General features: G+C 41.7%; 2 protein-coding genes across 4 annotated transcripts; both read right to left on the bottom strand.

The window, feature by feature from the left end:
* Positions 1–276: 276 nt before the first annotated feature.
* On the bottom strand, positions 277–11497 carry LOC117402523 (histone H2A deubiquitinase MYSM1-like). 3 transcript variants are annotated; one of them, XM_059031482.1, is made up of 20 exons: positions 11397–11497; positions 10604–10682; positions 9703–9773; positions 9222–9296; positions 8660–8732; positions 8092–8190; positions 7146–7722; positions 6613–6835; positions 5858–5988; positions 5329–5432; positions 5148–5225; positions 4717–4805; positions 3529–3583; positions 3393–3443; positions 3042–3116; positions 2361–2549; positions 1882–2014; positions 1415–1520; positions 1058–1115; positions 277–708 (listed from the first exon to the last, which is right to left on the bottom strand). In XM_059031482.1, exons 1-20 carry the CDS (start codon positions 11453–11455, stop codon positions 529–531), a joined length of 2505 nt encoding a protein of 834 aa, XP_058887465.1. In that variant the 5' UTR covers positions 11456–11497; the 3' UTR covers positions 277–528. The 3 variants fall into 3 exon arrangements, with proteins under 3 accessions (XP_058887465.1, XP_058887466.1, XP_058887467.1); XM_059031483.1 differs by having other exon boundaries at positions 1058–1112; XM_059031484.1 differs by lacking the exon at positions 5148–5225.
* A 1235-nt stretch (positions 11498–12732) lies between these two features.
* Positions 12733–15613, bottom strand: si:dkey-86e18.1 (uncharacterized protein LOC557342 homolog). The gene is made up of 5 exons (XM_034022440.3): positions 15378–15613; positions 15018–15058; positions 14624–14698; positions 14030–14228; positions 12733–13506 (listed from the first exon to the last, which is right to left on the bottom strand). Exons 1-5 carry the CDS (start codon positions 15442–15444, stop codon positions 13043–13045), a joined length of 846 nt encoding a protein of 281 aa, XP_033878331.2. The 5' UTR covers positions 15445–15613; the 3' UTR covers positions 12733–13042.
* Positions 15614–17462: the final 1849 nt, after the last annotated feature.

The raw sequence follows: 17462 nt of genomic DNA, 5'->3' as shown, positions 1-17462 counted from the left end.
TTCACTAGATGACAGTGTCATGGTCTCGTACATTAAGCCTGGATTAAGGACTGCTTGGTTTTCTGTCCTCTGGAAATACCTTTACCATTGCATAGCAGTTGGAGTACTCCATGTCTTAGAGGTCACACAATCATGTGTCTAAGCTCAAAGTGAAGCCTGGAATGGCTTGGACTGCTATGCAATAGTTTCCATCCCTGCAGTTTCATATCAATACCCCCATGCAATTCACAGCCATCTCCGAAAATTGCACTGTAACAAGAGATCAATGCAGTCCTATATGCTTTAAAATGTTTTATTGGTTATATTTTGAATATATAAATCAAACTTTATATACAAAATACAGGAAAGAAATCTGCGTCTTTCTACTGGGTAACACTGCAAATGGAACCAGTGCCTTCGTAAATAAAACACAGCTAGTAAACACTGAGGATTGAAATCTCCAGTACATACAGATTACTTGTTTTTGTTAATACAGGAAGAAACCGTGAAAGAAACAGACACATATAACAATACAGTACATCCCTGGAACTAGACGGATGTCTGTTCAAAAGGACACATGGTTTTAGATTCTTCTGCACCGAGTACAGCACTGTTCCTATTTTCAGCAGCAAATGTGTCCAGGAACAGGGTTTCAATCTGGGCTAAGAATCCCTCGGTGGCTGTGCCGTTGCAGAGGCTTCCCAAGGAGTTCCTCATCGACGCCAGCATCTGTTCAAAGGATATGATTGCCTAGCATTAATGGGATTTAAGTGAATTGTGTTGAGGAGCATGCTAATCATTATTGCTAAAAGAATAAACCTAAACATTTCCTCTGGGGGGAAAAAAAACAAGCAGCCCCTTTTAATTGTATTACAAGGCGAGACATTTACGGTCTGTGTTTAAAGCATTGTTAACCCAATGAAGATTTTATATACACATTTTAAAACAGTCCAAGTTTTGTGTGTATGGCCCTCATCACTCACACACTGCAATTACAATGCCTTTCTCTGGATTAGTAAAATGCTAAAGCTTTTTGTCTTTATGTAGTCCCTTTCTTTAGAACCTGTTATGTGCTTACTTTTTCTAAGCAGGAAAGGTTGGAATCTCTGCGGAAAATTCGGTCCATTGGCACGCTGCTGTAAAAAAAAAAAAAAAATTACATATATCTTAGGGTCATCAGGTGGACACATTGCAAAAAACTACATAATAGCAGCACAACTTAATGAATTACTTGAACATGAATACCCCCATACCCCCTCCCTCTCTTGGGACAAAAGCATCTTCCACGTTGCAACTGTCTGTGTTTGTTTTTTAAGTGTACGCTTCAGTGTTTACCCAGTGAAGTGCAGTTGTACATATGACCTTGCCCTCAAACACAGAGTCGCGCTTAAGAAACTGTTGCCGGTTCAGTGCACAGTGAGACATCATCACTCACCCACGGGACAGCCTGTATTTGTCAATTATCCACTCCGCCTTCTTGAAAACAAGGGGCCACTGTGGTTCCTGCGGGGACTGCTGTATTTCAAACTTAAATGGAAGACCTATGTTATGATAACAGTAAAAAAGAAAGAATACGTTAATAAAACACTCAAGTCTGCTTTGATCCCACACGCGTGACAACAAATATCTTTAAATCGTCACTTTTACTTTTCCTTACAGGCTAAGCTAACCCTTGCAGTTTAGTCTCAAAGGGGCTTCTAAACTCGGCACCAACCTAAACAAGATTTTATTTAAAGAGCATCAACAAAGAGAACAGTCATACACTAGTAAATATTTCAAAGGTTAATAGATAATATTTTATTCCCATTTGAAATAGTTTTCCAAACAGTACTGTGCCTCTGACATGATCCCAGCGGGAGAGATGCACGGATGTAGGTTACATATACCCGATTGTAAAGTTACCATGCGCTCCAGCTGAGCCGAGATCCTGGCTGACAATGAGGCAGGTGACCTGGGAATGCGGAGAGGCGTTTGTGGGATTGTACGGACTGACGATCATTCCAATGAACTGGGCACCTCCTCGAGAAAAATAACTCTAACAACAGAAACACCGCAAGACAAATCAGGGTTACTATCTTCACATGTGATTCTTTACTCAAACACTTAAACAGTTATTTCATATCTTTTTTTACAATTATTTAAAATACAGTACAGTATTCAGTGTAGAATAAAACATTTTTTAAATATATCTTTGGTGCAAAGAATCCTAATGTTCTACAACCTGCTTCCACTCTATTTTTTTGTTGTTTTATTTTCCAAAAGTAAGCTTTGTGTTGACTCTTTCAATCACGTTTGTAGACTTCAAAAGTATCCCATGTATAAAAAAAAAGCTTTTTTTTAAGATGTCAGTTATATGATTGAAAGCATTTATTTTGACAGACCTGAAACTTTGCTTGGGTGTCGATATCTCGTAGTGAAGGATTGGGGTCGAAGGCAGGGTGGGAGTGGTACCACCCCACCACACTGTACCCCCTCCCAGCCAGGGCTTCAGAAGCCTGGGTTTGGGACACTGGATCCATCTCACACTGCAGCCCGGTGCTCAGGCTGTTGCAGGGCTCCGCCACGCAGATCTGCAAACGAGGGACACTGTTCAGATGTGCAGGAGGGTTGGGGCATCATTCAGCAATCGTGATGTGATCAGTAATGTATTTAGCCTTGATTATTGTACTCAAAGTTATCATCTACAAGTTAGAAGGATCAGTGCCACAGCTAGCCAGTGTGATTTGTTCCTCTCTCTTCCTGTAGACAACCCATTTGTCCATAAAATGAATGAAGAGTTGAAAAATCATTAAAGATAATCGTGATTATCATGATTACTTTTTTAGCCAACAAATTGATAATGAATATTTCATTATGGTCCAACCCTAATGTGCAGCACTTCATGCATCAAGACTCTGGTCCACTTTGAAGATTACTGAAATGTATTCGCTTCAATTACTAGGTTAGGTTCTCTGAGCTGGTTTACACCTTGGGAAAATTGAAAGCAAATGGCACTCAATTCATTCATCAACAGCGAAAAATACAAGACAAACATTTTGATCTAAAAATACCCAGCTGCTTACCTCCAAGACTCTCTCTCCTTCTGAATACCCTCCTCCCAACAGGCCGATCACCTCTGCCATGGACACGTGTGCATGCTAAACAAGCAAACCGAGAATCACATGCATGCACCGCAATATCAAAAAGAAAAGCAAAACAAATCTCAAAACTCAAAACTCAGCAGCTCATCTCTATTACAAAGTAAATGCATTTTCAGAACAACCTCTTCAAGTCAGACCCCAGAGATCTGTCAGCTGCTAAAACTAGCTCATTTATTAGCTTCTATACCCAGTCTCAGAGAGACAGGTCTGATGCCAGTCCCAAAGACTCCTGACAAGTGCAGACACTTCATAAATCTGTACAGCTTCACTCACCATATCCATTACAACAAGGGCTTCTCCTGACACCCGCACTTGGAATGGTTCCTGAAAAAAAAAAAAAAAGGTAATGTCAAACCAATGGGGGAGAGAAGTAAGCAGACTGTATTCTTACTCATGAAATCAATCATACCTGTTTCTCGTCTCCGAAGGCCTGGCATGGGATCAGCTGGAAAGGGTCAAATGAACTGAAGAAGAAGAAGATAAAAGACCAGGGCCCCATTGTGAACCCAGCACTGCATTGCACAGGCCATACTGATGTAAACATAAATCACAGCTAAATGAAACACTGAAGACTGGAACAGTACAAACTGCAATAAGATGCATTACAAGGGGCATCACTGTATGGGTGTATCAATACACATTTCTGGCAGTAAAGCATATTAATGAAGTGTCAAAGAACAAATATATTAATATGGATGAAACACTATCACTGCGCTTTCGAGAAGCAGTCTGCCTCTGTCTGACACACCCTCGAGAAGCAGTCTGCCTCTGACACGCACTCGAGAAGCAGTCTGCCTCTGTCTGACACGCACTCGAGAAGCAGTCTGCCTCTGACACGCACTCGAGAAGCAGTCTGCCTCTGACACGCACTCGAGAAGCAGTCTGCCTCTGACACGCACTCGAGAAGCAGTCTGCCTCTGACACGCACTCGAGAAGCAGTCTGCCTCTGACACGCACTCGAGAAGCAGTCTGCCTCTGACACGCACTCGAGAAGCAGTCTGCCTCTGACACGCACTCGAGAAGCAGTCTGCCTCTGACACGCACTCGAGAAGCAGTCTGCCTCTGACACGCACTCGAGAAGCAGTCTGCCTCTGTCTGACACACCCTCGAGAAGCAGTCTGCCTCTGACACGCACTCGAGAAGCAGTCTGCCTCTGACACACCCTCGAGAAGCAGTCTGCCTCTGACACGCACTCGAGAAGCAGTCTGCCTCCGACACGCACTCGAGAAGCAGTCTGCCTCTGTCACGCACTCGAGAAGCAGTCTGCCTCTGACACGCACTCGAGAAGCAGTCTGCCTCTGACACGCACTCGAGAAGCTGTCTGCCTCTGACACGCACTCGAGAAGCAGTCTGCCTCTGACACGCACTCGAGAAGCAGTCTGCCTCTGTCTGACACACACTACAGGCCGGGGCTTTTAAACTCTAGTTCAAATTAAGTCATAATGGCTGCAGGTGTATCAATGATTATGAACACTGTCAACCATTCATAGGCTGTTCATAGGAATGTCCCCAATGTAGTGTTTTTTCCAGCCTTAGGAATGTGCTGGTAGGCTCTGGACTCTGTCTTTAAACACAAACAGGACAGAAAGGCTCTTACTTTTTGGCCTGGCGCAGGACCTTTGGGGGTTTTGGAAGTCTTTTCTTGTCCTCTTCTCTTCTTTTGGCCAGCTCCTCGGCAGTAAGGTGCTAACAGACAAAGCAGAGAACAGTACACAGTAACCCGGCTGAAGAACAGTATGCATACATGCAATTAACTGAATGACTGGTGGGCAATGAAGTTATGGTTAGAAATCTGAATCACGGTGCTGCTATCCTTATGGCGCCTTTTAAAAAGTAACACATAACAAAACAAATAATAACTGTGATGAGCTGGTTATGCAGGGCTGTTAGCATTAAATAACAGACAAGATCTGTTAATCATGCCAGAAATAAAAAGACTATGACTATAGCTCATGTATACTAGCAAACTTTACAATCAGATCTTGCACAGCGGACAATTCAAAACTGAACTACAACCGAGACAAATACCTCGTACGTTTGTCCTTCTAGATCTCTGGCATCACGCCAGTTACCCCACACGTCCCGAACGCGACGCTTTCTGGTGCGCTTCCAAAAAATAAACAAAAATTTAAAAAATACATTGGTCTGAATCTTCATCATGCTTGTGAACTTTTTTGTTTTTATAACACCCAGTTCCAGTGACTCTTACCATTGACTGCAGTCTCTGAGCCAGCTGGTAGGCTTCCATTGTGTCCTTTCCTTCTTTAAAGCGTGTTTTATCCACCAGTCTAGGTCTGTTATAGATTGCCTGTTCTGATTTGAAAAAATAAAGTTAATATACAGTAAGTTAATCACAGGCTACATAAAGCACACAATACTGAGCAATTAGCCCAGATGGTAATACAGTAATCTGCACATGATAAATACTTCACTTTGCTGAGCTATCCTGGGTCAGGAGGGATTAATTAGAGGTGTAACGATACACTAATGTCACACCAGGTCTCATCCAGCATGATGTGCATTCCTCATATCAAAGCTATGAATCAGGTCTGATCCAGCGTGATGTGCATTCCTCATATCAAAGCTATGAACCAGGTCTCATCCAGCGTGATGTGCATTCCTCATATCAAAGCTATGAACCAGGTCTGATCCAGCGTGATGTGCATTCCTCATATCAAAGCTATGAACCAGGTCTGACCTAGCATGATGTGCGTTCCTCATACATCTCCTCCTCTTACCACAGCCGAAGTTTATCGCTCCTATCAGCTCCAGGTATGTGTGGATCCTCCCGATGCAGTTAACATCTCCACAGTTCTTCAGACCAGGCCTGACTGAGGTTTTATTCAGGTACTTGGGTTTGCACTTCTCCCTGTCACACAAATCCTTATTAGTAATGGTTGTTACGGAGATGAGGACACAATACAATAGGGTGCATTTCCAATCTGTACCACCAGGGGTCATGAGAGTGCAGACTCTACATTTACAATAACCAGTAGAAAGTATGCAGGTGTCTATATCTAGCTATACTTTCCCCTACAGAAGTATTTTTTAATTTCTATAAACCGATGACCATTTTTTTGTCTAGAGCTTTAAGAGCTGAGCTTCCGAAACATGTATCCATATCAGCTCTGGTGTGAATTACAATTACAACAGCAGAATTGTTTGCTGAAATTAAAATTACAGTTACAATCATGCTGCAGTAATTACAACTATACTAAAAAGTAATATAAACAACTACAACACATGAACACGTTCACTCAATTTATTCTAAGTAGCCATGCAATAATCACAGGTATAAATACAGAAACATACTGTATGAGTTTCATTTTTTTCAAACAGATGGGGTCACAAAAAGTGTTTGAATGATACAAGAATAATGATCGCTCCGATCGCTGAAGCTTGGAAAGGTGTGGAATTACACTGCAATTACAATTCTGCACAGCTATATCAGGTCTGCTCTAGATGTCGGCCAATAAGCAATCCCACGTCTCACCACAGGTCCAGGATGTAGTTCCTGATTTTGAGGTAGCGCTCTGGTGTTTTTGAAGATCTCCCCTCGAAGAACTCTGAGATGGCTTGCTTCTCCTCTTCAATGATGGCGCTTCTGTCCATTTCTACTTCCTCTTCGGGTGGTTTTAGCATCTCTTCCTCCTCCTGCTCCTCCTCCTCCTCCTCAGGGCTCTCATAATCAGTACCTGGAACCTGCTCTGACTGAGCTGAAACCATACAGGTAGAAGAAATCATTAACTAGGGCTCATGCGTTAGCAGGCCACAGTGAGATCTGACAGCAACCTCCAGGATTTGTGGTATAGAATGTCTCTACCAAGTTTTATCCCAATTATACAGGTAGTTGCAATGATGGAAATACATTTTTAAACCCAAACATTCTCTAACTTGTGATGAACATACATAATTCTGCCACATTTAGTATTTCCTTGCATTGATTCTGCACAAATATTAGGTTTCGATAACATGACAGGCGTATCAAAATTCTCAACGGAAGGGTTAAATGACACTGTGCAGTACCTGTCCCCTCGCTCAATTCATGCTCAGGTAGCGACTGTACAAAGACTCTGTCTGCCTCATTTTCCTCATCAGGCGTCACAGGGTTCAATACCAGCGGATCAGCACCTTCCTTGCTGGATATGCAATCAGAACTGGGGCCGGAGTCGAGTTCTACTGACAGGGTTGCTTGTCCTTCGCAAGCTGCTGTTGGGGTTAACCCAGAAAGCTGACCTCCAACTGCATCATGAACTTCATAATAAGTAGAGGAGGTTTCAGGCTCCACAGCGGAGGTGGGTACTGTCACTGAGCTAGGCTGGACCTCCTCTGCTTCCACACAGCTCGCAGTGTGTGTGCTTCCCTCCTCCGGGGTCTCTCCTTCCACATCGGAGAGCTGAAGACGTGCACCTCCATCAGCATCGTCGGTGATATCAACGTCTTCGTCGTCCGACAGCCTCTCAATCCTCACTGTGTTGAGGTGGGTGTCAGCCTGAGCTTCACAGAACGAAGCGGGGCGAGACTCGCTCCCTGACCCATCACCGGAAGAGACACACGGGATCTCTTGGCTGCTTCTGTCTTTAGAGGGGTTGTCTGTCTTAGCCTGCAGAGAATGCAAACACACAGAGCAGATCAGCCCGATGCCACAGTCAGCAGCAGCAGCTTCTACTATCTTACCCATACAGGTGACACTTCAATATGTTTTACTGTTACACCCCAAGGAAACTGGGCGGTTACATTATGCTATAACTATACGGCTCTATTTGAATTGTCTAGTGGCAGATCTAAATACCGCTGTTCTATTAATCAGGCAAGGAGTGGTTAACTGACCCTCTTTTTGACTACACACACTGAAAACACATTGGAAAGTGCCATCTAATGCAACGGCTTTACACTGGGTAAAGCTGTAACTTTAACTTTGTTTTTGTTTCAGTGGAACAGTGTTTAAAGAGCAAAGGGCTGGCGCACTCACCTTGGTTTTAAAGAACTGCCTAGCATAGCCCTTCACCTGCAGGACAGAGCGGCTACCGATCAGCTTGGCAATCTTAGTCCACCTCCGGCCAAACTGAGCCTAAGGAGCATTGAGGAGTGGGTTGATAGAGTCACTGGGATGCTTTCTTTACATGTTATATCGTATAGATGTGTGTATCGCTTGTGTTGTGAAACAAGACCAAAAACACAACACAGCTCATTGCAGTTGTTGAATGAAGGACAGGTGTGTGCTTTATAACTGATATGAATGCATGCTCTTCCTATCTCGTTTCATTTGTGATCATTTGATCTTAAAATGCATCATACAAGTAGCCCATTAGGACCATCACATGTATTGCTATGCAAATCGTATTGTGATATTACTGCACTGTTACACTCTAGTGCACACACATACCGAGAGTCCACATAATCACAGACTGCAATCTGTAAATTCAATCTCGATCGGCACTTTATTGAGGATACCAAGTCTGAAATGTCTACCTGAGTCTTTGTTTTTACAGTTTTTGGATACCTGGTCAAGCTCTGACACAAGTATAAAATGTATTTACCAGTCCTTTTTCAAAAACGTCCTTTTCCTCTTGTGTCCAGCGAATCGGGAAGGTGGATGATTTCACTGGTGACCTGTACAGCACATGGATTGTTAGACAAAATCCTGAGATATTCAGTGTTCACTTTGTGTGCTATTGTGCAAAACTGTACCTCTTACTAGATCCAATTACATTATTTAATATTCCTATTGCAGATCTTCAAATGGCAATGACAACAACACTGTCCCCCCCCCCCCCCCCCCCCCACACACACACACTATGGAATAGATACTTTTGAGATTTGCTCTTCAGTTGAGATTGGATCACTTAAAACAACTGTTCTTTTATTTTGATCTTGCATGAAAGTGGCATTGATTGACTGAACATTTGAATGCAATCATGCAAACTAATTAATACAGTGTAATGTATTACTGCTGTTGGGTATTATGTTAAACCTGTAGACCCGTCGTGCCCTTGTCAAAGCCCTCTGGACTTATACTGAAGTATAGGACTCAATCAAAGACGACTACATTGACAGAAACAACTGCTCAGTAGCAGAATTTCATTAAAGCAAACTACTCACCTCTTTACTTTTTCAGTTCCTTGCTTATCACTGGTCCACAAGTTCTGGGGCAGCTGCTTACCTGTTAGATAATATCTATCAACTTGTTAACAAATACAACAGTATTTTGCTGAAGATTGGAGGGGGTTGCGACAGCATTTCAATATAAAGCAGTGCATTGCCACACCAGTCCTAACCAGATAACTAGATAAATAAAGTGGGAATAAAATGTTATAATACAGCTGAAGAATGGTACTTCTGTGGGCATTCCATGAAAATGTAACACTTGTTCATTGGAAAAGTTCTTAATATTGAGGGTCAAACTACTGCATATTAACATACAGCCATCAGCAAACAAAAGAAATCTTGGTTTTCCCATTATAAGTTTGATATTGATCATCTGTCAGTCTAACCAACTCTACACTTTCCTGACCCTCTTTTGCTCTCAAGGGCTGTCTACAAACTGTGGGGATGCCAGAAACAGCCCTTGGGAAAAGGATACTCTTCTTCAAGCAGCATGTTCTCAATGACCACCCGGTTCTCATCGCTGATGGAGCTATCTAACGTCCAGGGCTACAGGAGAGGGGAACACAGAGTGCAGGACAATGCTTATTCTAAATACAAAACCAAACATGTGCCTAAGGCAGGAAAACTGGCAACCTGGCCACAGGAGGCTCAGAGTAATACCCATATACCCCACACACAAGAGGAGCTCAGAGTAATACCCATATACCCTACACACAAGAGAAGCTCAGAGTAATACCCATATACCCTACACACAAGAGGAGCTCACAGTAATACCCATATACCCTACACACAAGAGGAGCTCACAGTAATACCCATATACCCTACACACAAGAGGAGCTTACAGTAATACCCATATACCCTACACACAAGAGGAGCTCACAGTAATACCCATATACCCTACACACAAGAGGAGCTCAGAGTAATACCCATATACCCTACACACAAGAGGAGCTCACAGTAATACCCATATACCCTACACACAAGAGAAGCTCAGAGTAATACCCATATACCCTACACACAAGAGGAGCTCAGAGTAATACCCACACCCTACACACAAGAGGAGCTCACAGTAATACCCATATACCCTACACACAAGAGGAGCTCACAGTAATACCCATATACCCTACACACAAGAGAAGCTCAGAGTAATACCCATATACCCTACACACAAGAGGAGCTCACAGTAATACCCATATAACCTACACACAAGAGGAGCTCAGAGTAATACCCATATACCCTACACACAAGAGGAGCTCAGAGTAATACACACCCCCTACACACAAGAGAAGCTCAGAGTAATACACACACTCTACACACAAGAACTTCATAAAAGAACTACTTTATTAACAGAATAATGAGATGCTCGTCATACTTACTATTACACCAGGGCTAGGTCTCCATGTTGACTGTAAATAGTGATCCTGCAGGAATCCGGAGGTTCCACCATTAATGTCACTTCAAAAAAAAAATTAAATAATGTTGATAATAACAATCATTTGACGAGTGGCATCAATAAAAGGCTATATCCAATGCAGTTTATCCAGACCCTGCATCACTGGCAAACTGTGACTCAACTGTACAGTAACCTGTACTATAAAAACCAATCTGTTTTTGGTGTTTATAAAATATTATAATGATGTCACTGTTAGCAAAATTGTGACCCCATTGTGGCGCTTTATCGGCAGATGTCACTTACCGTCCTACCAACAGCATTTCCTCTGCTGCAAGACGCTCCGCAAACACACATTTCTAACATAGCTGACACTTTTCCTTTCTCATAAGGCCAACAGAATATCATTATTTTTCTTCAGGCTTGATGTTAACTAGTGGCAAGCAGTAGGATCACAGCAAATCCCTGTGAATGGATTGCAAGCTTCACAGATAATCTTGCCAAGCGTTCTACGAACAAAGTTTATTGACGCTGCCCTTTGCGTTCAAATCGGTTTAAAAGATACAACACAGTTGTATTGTTCCAAGTAACGGGCACCTGTTTTCACGTTGTGCCGCAGTACGTACATCGCGTACATGAATGTGACAGGTAGGTACAGTAGTCAGAAAGCACTCAGCACTACATGCTGCACATTCAAAATTACAAGACAGCGCATCTGCATATGAATCGTGCAGACATGTCTTCACCCTGCCCCGAGTGCCAATCAAAACATTCCTCACCTCAAATTCAATTCAGATTCACCACCTTCTATATCAACGTCTACCTCCTCTGCTGCCATCTTGCCACTGTACCAGATGCAATTAATACATGACAAGAGGCGCGCTTCTTTTATTGAAGCGCCACCTGCTGGACCGGAAGACTGACCCCCATGACCACGGTGATTTCAATTGTTCTTGTATTGATTACTAACGCAATGTTGCTTAACATAACATAATTAATCTGAACCATGTTTTAAAAAGAAGTGTATGCGTTTTACAGGCCTTTTTTTTCTGGTATGTGGGTTGGTGAAATGGTCGCAACCTAAATATTTTATTTTTATTTTGTTATGAAAATATGAAGATGGCATCTCAAATGGTTTATCAAATATTAACAGTTTTGAAATATCTAACGAAGGGAAGGGGATGTTCCAATAAACTAACCATGGGTATTACTGTTGACTGACACTTTCATAATTGCGCCTGAACTAGGATTACATTGTCATGTACAGTCACCCTCATGCCTTCAGTTACCAGTCTCTTCCACCCATATAGACTGACCAGTGGTTGTCGTCTGACTCATTTGTCATTCCGTACATACGTGTGACACAGTGGTCTGGCTGTATCGGAACAACTGTCACCCACCTTTTGATGAATGATGAATCTTCATTTGCATTATTTATTATTTATTTCTTAGCAGACGCCCTTATCCAGGGCGACTTACAATTGTTACAAGATAGCACATTATTTTTACATACAATTATCCATTTATACAGTTGGGTTTTTACTGGAGCAATCTAGGTAAAGTACCTTGCTCAAGGGTACAGCTGCAGTGTCCCCCACCTGGGATTGAACCCACAACCTTCCAGTCAAGACTCCAGAACCCTAACCACTACTCCACACTGCTGCCCCATTTCAGTGTAGAGTGTTAGAAGAAGAAAATATATATATAACATAGCTATTTTTTACAAACCAAAAATGAATTATTTTGGAGAAAACAATAAATAAATAACATCTTAGCGTCTGCTAAGAAATAAATATAATAATAATAATAATAATCTTGAAATATCAGTTTCAATGAGTGTAAACTATGGACTTCATATCAACCCACTACATTCCATTACATACACTAGAGATCAAGATTTCTATTCTACAGTAACAAAACATGTACTGGCCATGTATGGAGAATGTCATAGTTAACAAGTCTACTTTATAAAGCTTGAATAATGAAACAACTAACTCCTGGGATGATGACAAAGAAAATGATTTTCATCACAATAAAAGGGGACCAGTGATGATGTTAATTTAAAAAAAAAAACTCCTTTTGGAAAATGAACAGAATAATCAGCTTTACACATGATTTAGTGGAGACTTAAGTCTTTAAAATCTTTAAAAGAGTTGACAAAGTTAACCGTAGCCAATACGGTTAACAGAAAACAGGAGCAGAGGACACTGCTGGAAATTAAGTGCAGACAGATTTAGGACAGAAGGTAGGAGAATTGTGGTGAGGGTGTGGAATGGGTTACCAAGCTGTGTTTTTGATGCTGAATCATTGGAATCCCCTAACACACAACGTGACAAAGTTTTGAGATCAATCAGCTACTGGGATCCAGACAAACACTGATGGGCCGAATAGTCTCCTCTCGTTCACAAATGTTCTTATGATCTGGTTACGCCTCCTCCTCAGATGAGGAGTAACAGCCCAGGCCAAGGAGATCTCTGGTTTCTCCTGAAGGTTCCTGGACCTCGCTTATTTTAGCAGCCCCTGCTTCCCTGCTGATCCGAGCTGCTGCAGTCCGGCTGGGGTTTACCGAGGGGTCATTGTGAAGGTTAGGGAGCCCTGAAAGCAGAATTTGTGTTAACTTGTTAGTACCGTGGTGATCCCCTGCTTCACAGCCAGACACTGCACAGCCAGTAAACTTCAGGGGAATCTTTCGAGGATTAAAGGAAAGAGGCCTGTCCTGGACTTCACAGTCAACGGAGGGGCAGTTGTAGACAGGAGCAGAGCGATCTGAACTGAGAAGGTCTACTTTCCAGTTACTCTCCTGTTCTTCATCAGAATCAGACTCATCCCTGCCTTGGTATACAGGCATGGACAGCACTGGGGTGCACAGCTTCTTCACAGAGCCAGGGTCTGACAGAAAAATAGAGAACAAATGCCATCTGTCCACCGTCATAGCTGATTACATTTTACTGCATGTTGTGATTGTACATAACTAAATGGTCAGATTGTTGAAACTCAATCAATCGATTATAAATAAATACATAACTTCAGCATCCATACATTGATTAAATCAAAGTTTAGACCATCATAGGGTGTTATTTAAAAGTGTATAGAAGTGTTCGCTAGCTGCCTCTAATCAAGTTGTCCTACAAATAGTGCAAGAGAACATACACTCTCAACTTGGAGTAGAGGTAGCCTTCATACACTTCTAAAACATATTACAAGTCATTAAATCTAAATAAAAAACAGACAAAAAGCTGATATTGAAGTATATAATCTGTTTATATAGAACCTGTTGTGGTTTAAACATTTTGAATGCTTTGTCATTGATATTCTGAGTGCGAGATCTACACTGTGTGAAATTGTAAGCGCAGTTGCTGCTGGGTGGTGCCAATGGGGACGTGACTTCCAATGAGCATCACTGTCGTGTTACCTGCTTGGCTCTCAGACTGTGTGCTGACAGGTGCCTGTCTCTTCCTTGTGTATCCTCGCAGTTTCCACGGGTGTTCCTTGTTAGAGGGCTCTAAAGTCCTCAGTTTCCGGATGTGACCCTGATACTCCCTTCTCAGATCCTCAATGTGCTGCTGGAACTCTGCGATCTTCCTCTCGGGATAGTGGGACAGCTGGGATTGCTGGAAGACCAAGACAATTCAGTCAAACGACTCTCTAACCCAGTGTGGGGCCACAAGCATATCCACCAGACACTAGAACTTCACAGGGAACACTTCACCCTGCCCCACACGTTCAGATAAGCTGCTTATCTACAGTGTGTCCCGTCAGTCAAGCATCATAGGCAATATCACACATTATGGTGATTAGGATGTTCACACCTCGCTGACTAACTGTACCACACATCAAAATGATCTCAATTTGTACCTCATTGCTTAAAAACATTTTACACCTGGAAAAGAATACAGAGAAACCATTTTTTAAAATAATTATGCCTGTGACGCCAGACTTATGGGATACCTTACAGTTGGGTACGATGCAAGGCACTGCTTTACTAAATACACAAACAAACACATACCTGCAAGTAATATTCAATCTCATTCTTGATGCTTGGAATCCACCTCTTCACATCTGCTGCTGAATTTAGAGAAGACTAGATAAAAAATCAATTAAAAAAATTAAATAATTTGTATGTGGACAACATACCAGCAAAACAAGCTTGCTATTCGAATGCATCGTGTAAGGTACTTTTGAATTGTAAAAACTTAACATTTAAATACGGGCTGTATATTTATGCAGATAAAATATTTTCAATTTTTCTTTTTTTTTTTTCTGAAAGGTAAATAAAACCGACCCCACTAATAAAATGACAAATGATTCATTCATAAAAAACAAAAATAAAAATACTACTTGGGTCTTGCCGTAGTTAAAATACATTTACACAGTGTTGCTTGTCTCTTTCTCTCTCTCACCAATTTGGGTCTGTTTTGGTGTACATCTTTCAGTCGTCCCTCTGGCAGCATAAATAGAAAAAAGAACAGACTCAACTCCAACAGACGCTTATTTTACATTGCAGTGTATTATCAATATGTACATTATTACGGTATTTATTTTATTTCGAAAAAGTTGGATTTAGCGAAATACAAACTGATACGTTCCAAATGAACACATATACAGGGCTGTGTTGTTTTTGTGTTTGAATAATTAGCAGTAAGTTCGCCTCTTGTTGCATTACAGTATTGCTTTCTTGTGTTACTCGTTTGTTTAAGTAAATCTTGCAACAGCGGTATTCGTACGATAGACATAATTAATTTAAATATCAATGCTATCACCTTCTCTCTCCCTCTGCAGCCAAACCCGGTTCAATCTGCCCAGCTGTTTCTCATGGTTCCGAGCCATTTTTTTTTACCACGGCAGTAAACAGTTGGTCACATGACTAACTCACAGAAATGCTCTAGGAAGCCAGTGTGTAGTACCACGTGACTTGGGTTTGCTGAGGCGCGTAATCTGTCTAGATAGGAAACAGATAAGCGCTATACATACAAAACCAACAATTCTGACTGCTGCTAAACAGTCGTATGAACCTTGTTTTTACACCCCAAATGTATTTCGTGCGTAATCCCTTTACATTCCACCAGAGTGCGCTCTCTACACTATCTTTGAGATGACGCTTGTTTCAGCAGGTGAACCAGCGAGCTGCTGTTTAATAGCCCTTGTGCCTTAGCAACACGGAGTGTCTTGTTGATTAGTAAGTACATCATTGCGATATCATTATTACTCCGATTCTGATGGAAGCGTTTGAAGCCGCTGCTGAATTTGATACTGCAGGATAGTGTATCAGCAGCCATTCTCCTGAGAGTGATACACTTTGGTTGTGTAATCAACAGGCTTATGTTTTGTTGACTCATAGGATCCATAGAGATATTGATTGAACAGTAACCGAGGCATGTCTAATCAGCCTTGTGTAATATATCATCCATATTTTCTGGACAGCAATGCCGTTTTAAAAAACAATGACCAAAAATGGATTGATGGTGATAGTCACCAAGCTTTTCCATTGGGCCAGGCCCTTGTTGTGTTCATCTTTTATTGGAGGCTGATTTAAATAGTTCCTGATGCAATGCACTTACACTTTTGAGTATGTCACTGTTTATTGATGTGTCCGAGTCACATAGTTTTATGAATATGGTTCAATGCATTTCAGGATAAATAAATATGCATCGGCATATGAGAAATACTGTATATCAAATAGGAGACACTTCACTGCATTCCCACTCGCTCGACTCATTTCTAACACCTTACTGTTATTATTATTATTATTATTATTATTATTATTATTATTATTATTATTATTATTACTAATCTTGTATTTTCAAGACTGCAGCAGCTCTACATCGAAGTTGCTTTGACATATTTTACAAACATCAATTAAAACATATATTCTGAATTTAAAATATGATAGAAAACATTCTGTGTGGCAGAGACAACCAGTCTTGTGTAACTTTGCTATTTACCAGATAACTATCAATACAATCTGAGGGAGATCACATGCACTAGTTGTATGACATACACAAACATGTATTAGTACTGTACATGACAGAACAGGAATGCTAAGAAAATATAACAATATAACAATCTCTGTATCGACGCTGATATTAAATGCTGTGTCGATAACAGAAGAGTCAATTTGGGCACCAGCTTCAAGCTGGACCTTCACAGTCTTCTCCAACCCCAGAGAAACGGCGTGAAACAGGGCGGTTTTCTTTTTCTCGTCTTTGGCGTCCACTGAGGTGCCCTTCTTTAGAAGAATCTGCGCTAGGCTGCTCTCATCCTTGAGGGCCACCAGGTGCAGGACATTCTTCAGGATTTTATAGTTTATTTATTTATTAGTTTATTTAGCAGATGCCTTTATCCAAGGCGACTTACAGAGACTAGGGTGTGTGAATTATGCATCAGCTGCAGAGTCACTTACAATTACGTCTCACCCGAAAGACGGAGCACAAGGAGGTTAAGTGACTTGCTCAGGGTCACGCAATGAGTCAGTGGCTGAGGTGGGATTTGAACCGGGGACCTCCTGGTTACAAGCCCTTTTCTTTAACCACTGGACCACACAGCCTCCTTAGTCTCTTCCTCCACCGACATCGTTACTATACTGAGGTGGTTGTTTTGGGCAGCCAAGTGAAACGGTCTCTTGGATTTTTTGTCCGTGGCATAGATGTTAGCTCCTGCCTCTAAGAGCACCTTTACAGCCGGGGCATGACCTCTTTCAACCGCCTGGTGCAATGGTGAGCTCCCATTCTTGTCTCTCATGTCCAGCTTGGCACCTTTGCTGAGCAAATACTCAATAACTAGAACTTGTTTTTTTTTTTTTCCAGTGGCAAGATGCCTTGGCCAAAGAGATGGTCCAGATAGCACAT

The sequence above is a fragment of the Acipenser ruthenus genome, chromosome 10 (assembly GCF_902713425.1).
Source record: "Acipenser ruthenus chromosome 10, fAciRut3.2 maternal haplotype, whole genome shotgun sequence".
In the NCBI taxonomy this organism is placed as follows: Eukaryota; Metazoa; Chordata; class Actinopteri; order Acipenseriformes; family Acipenseridae; genus Acipenser; species Acipenser ruthenus.
Note: the sequence above shows the minus strand (reverse complement) of the source record. Positions and strands in the feature narration are given on the sequence as shown.

Excerpts from the sequence above, each read along its gene's own strand:
- LOC117402523 (XM_059031482.1), bottom strand. The coding sequence starts at position 11,455 with ATGGCAGCAGAGGAGGTAGACGTTGATATAGAAGGTGGTGAATCTGAA. Across the intron at positions 8,191-8,659 it reads ACGTTTTTGAAAAAGGACTG|GCTCAGTTTGGCCGGAGGTG; the intron begins GTAAATACATTT and ends AATGCTCCTTAG. Across the intron at positions 3,444-3,528 it reads CCTTCGGAGACGAGAAACAG|GAACCATTCCAAGTGCGGGT; the intron begins GTATGATTGATT and ends TTTTTTTTTCAG.
- si:dkey-86e18.1 (XM_034022440.3), bottom strand. The coding sequence starts at position 15,444 with ATGGCTCGGAACCATGAGAAACAGCTGGGCAGATTGAACCGGGTTTGG. Across the intron at positions 14,699-15,017 it reads ACCAAAACAGACCCAAATTG|TCTTCTCTAAATTCAGCAGC; the intron begins GTGAGAGAGAGA and ends TTTTTTATCTAG. Across the intron at positions 14,229-14,623 it reads AGATTGAATATTACTTGCAG|CAATCCCAGCTGTCCCACTA; the intron begins GTATGTGTTTGT and ends TTGGTCTTCCAG.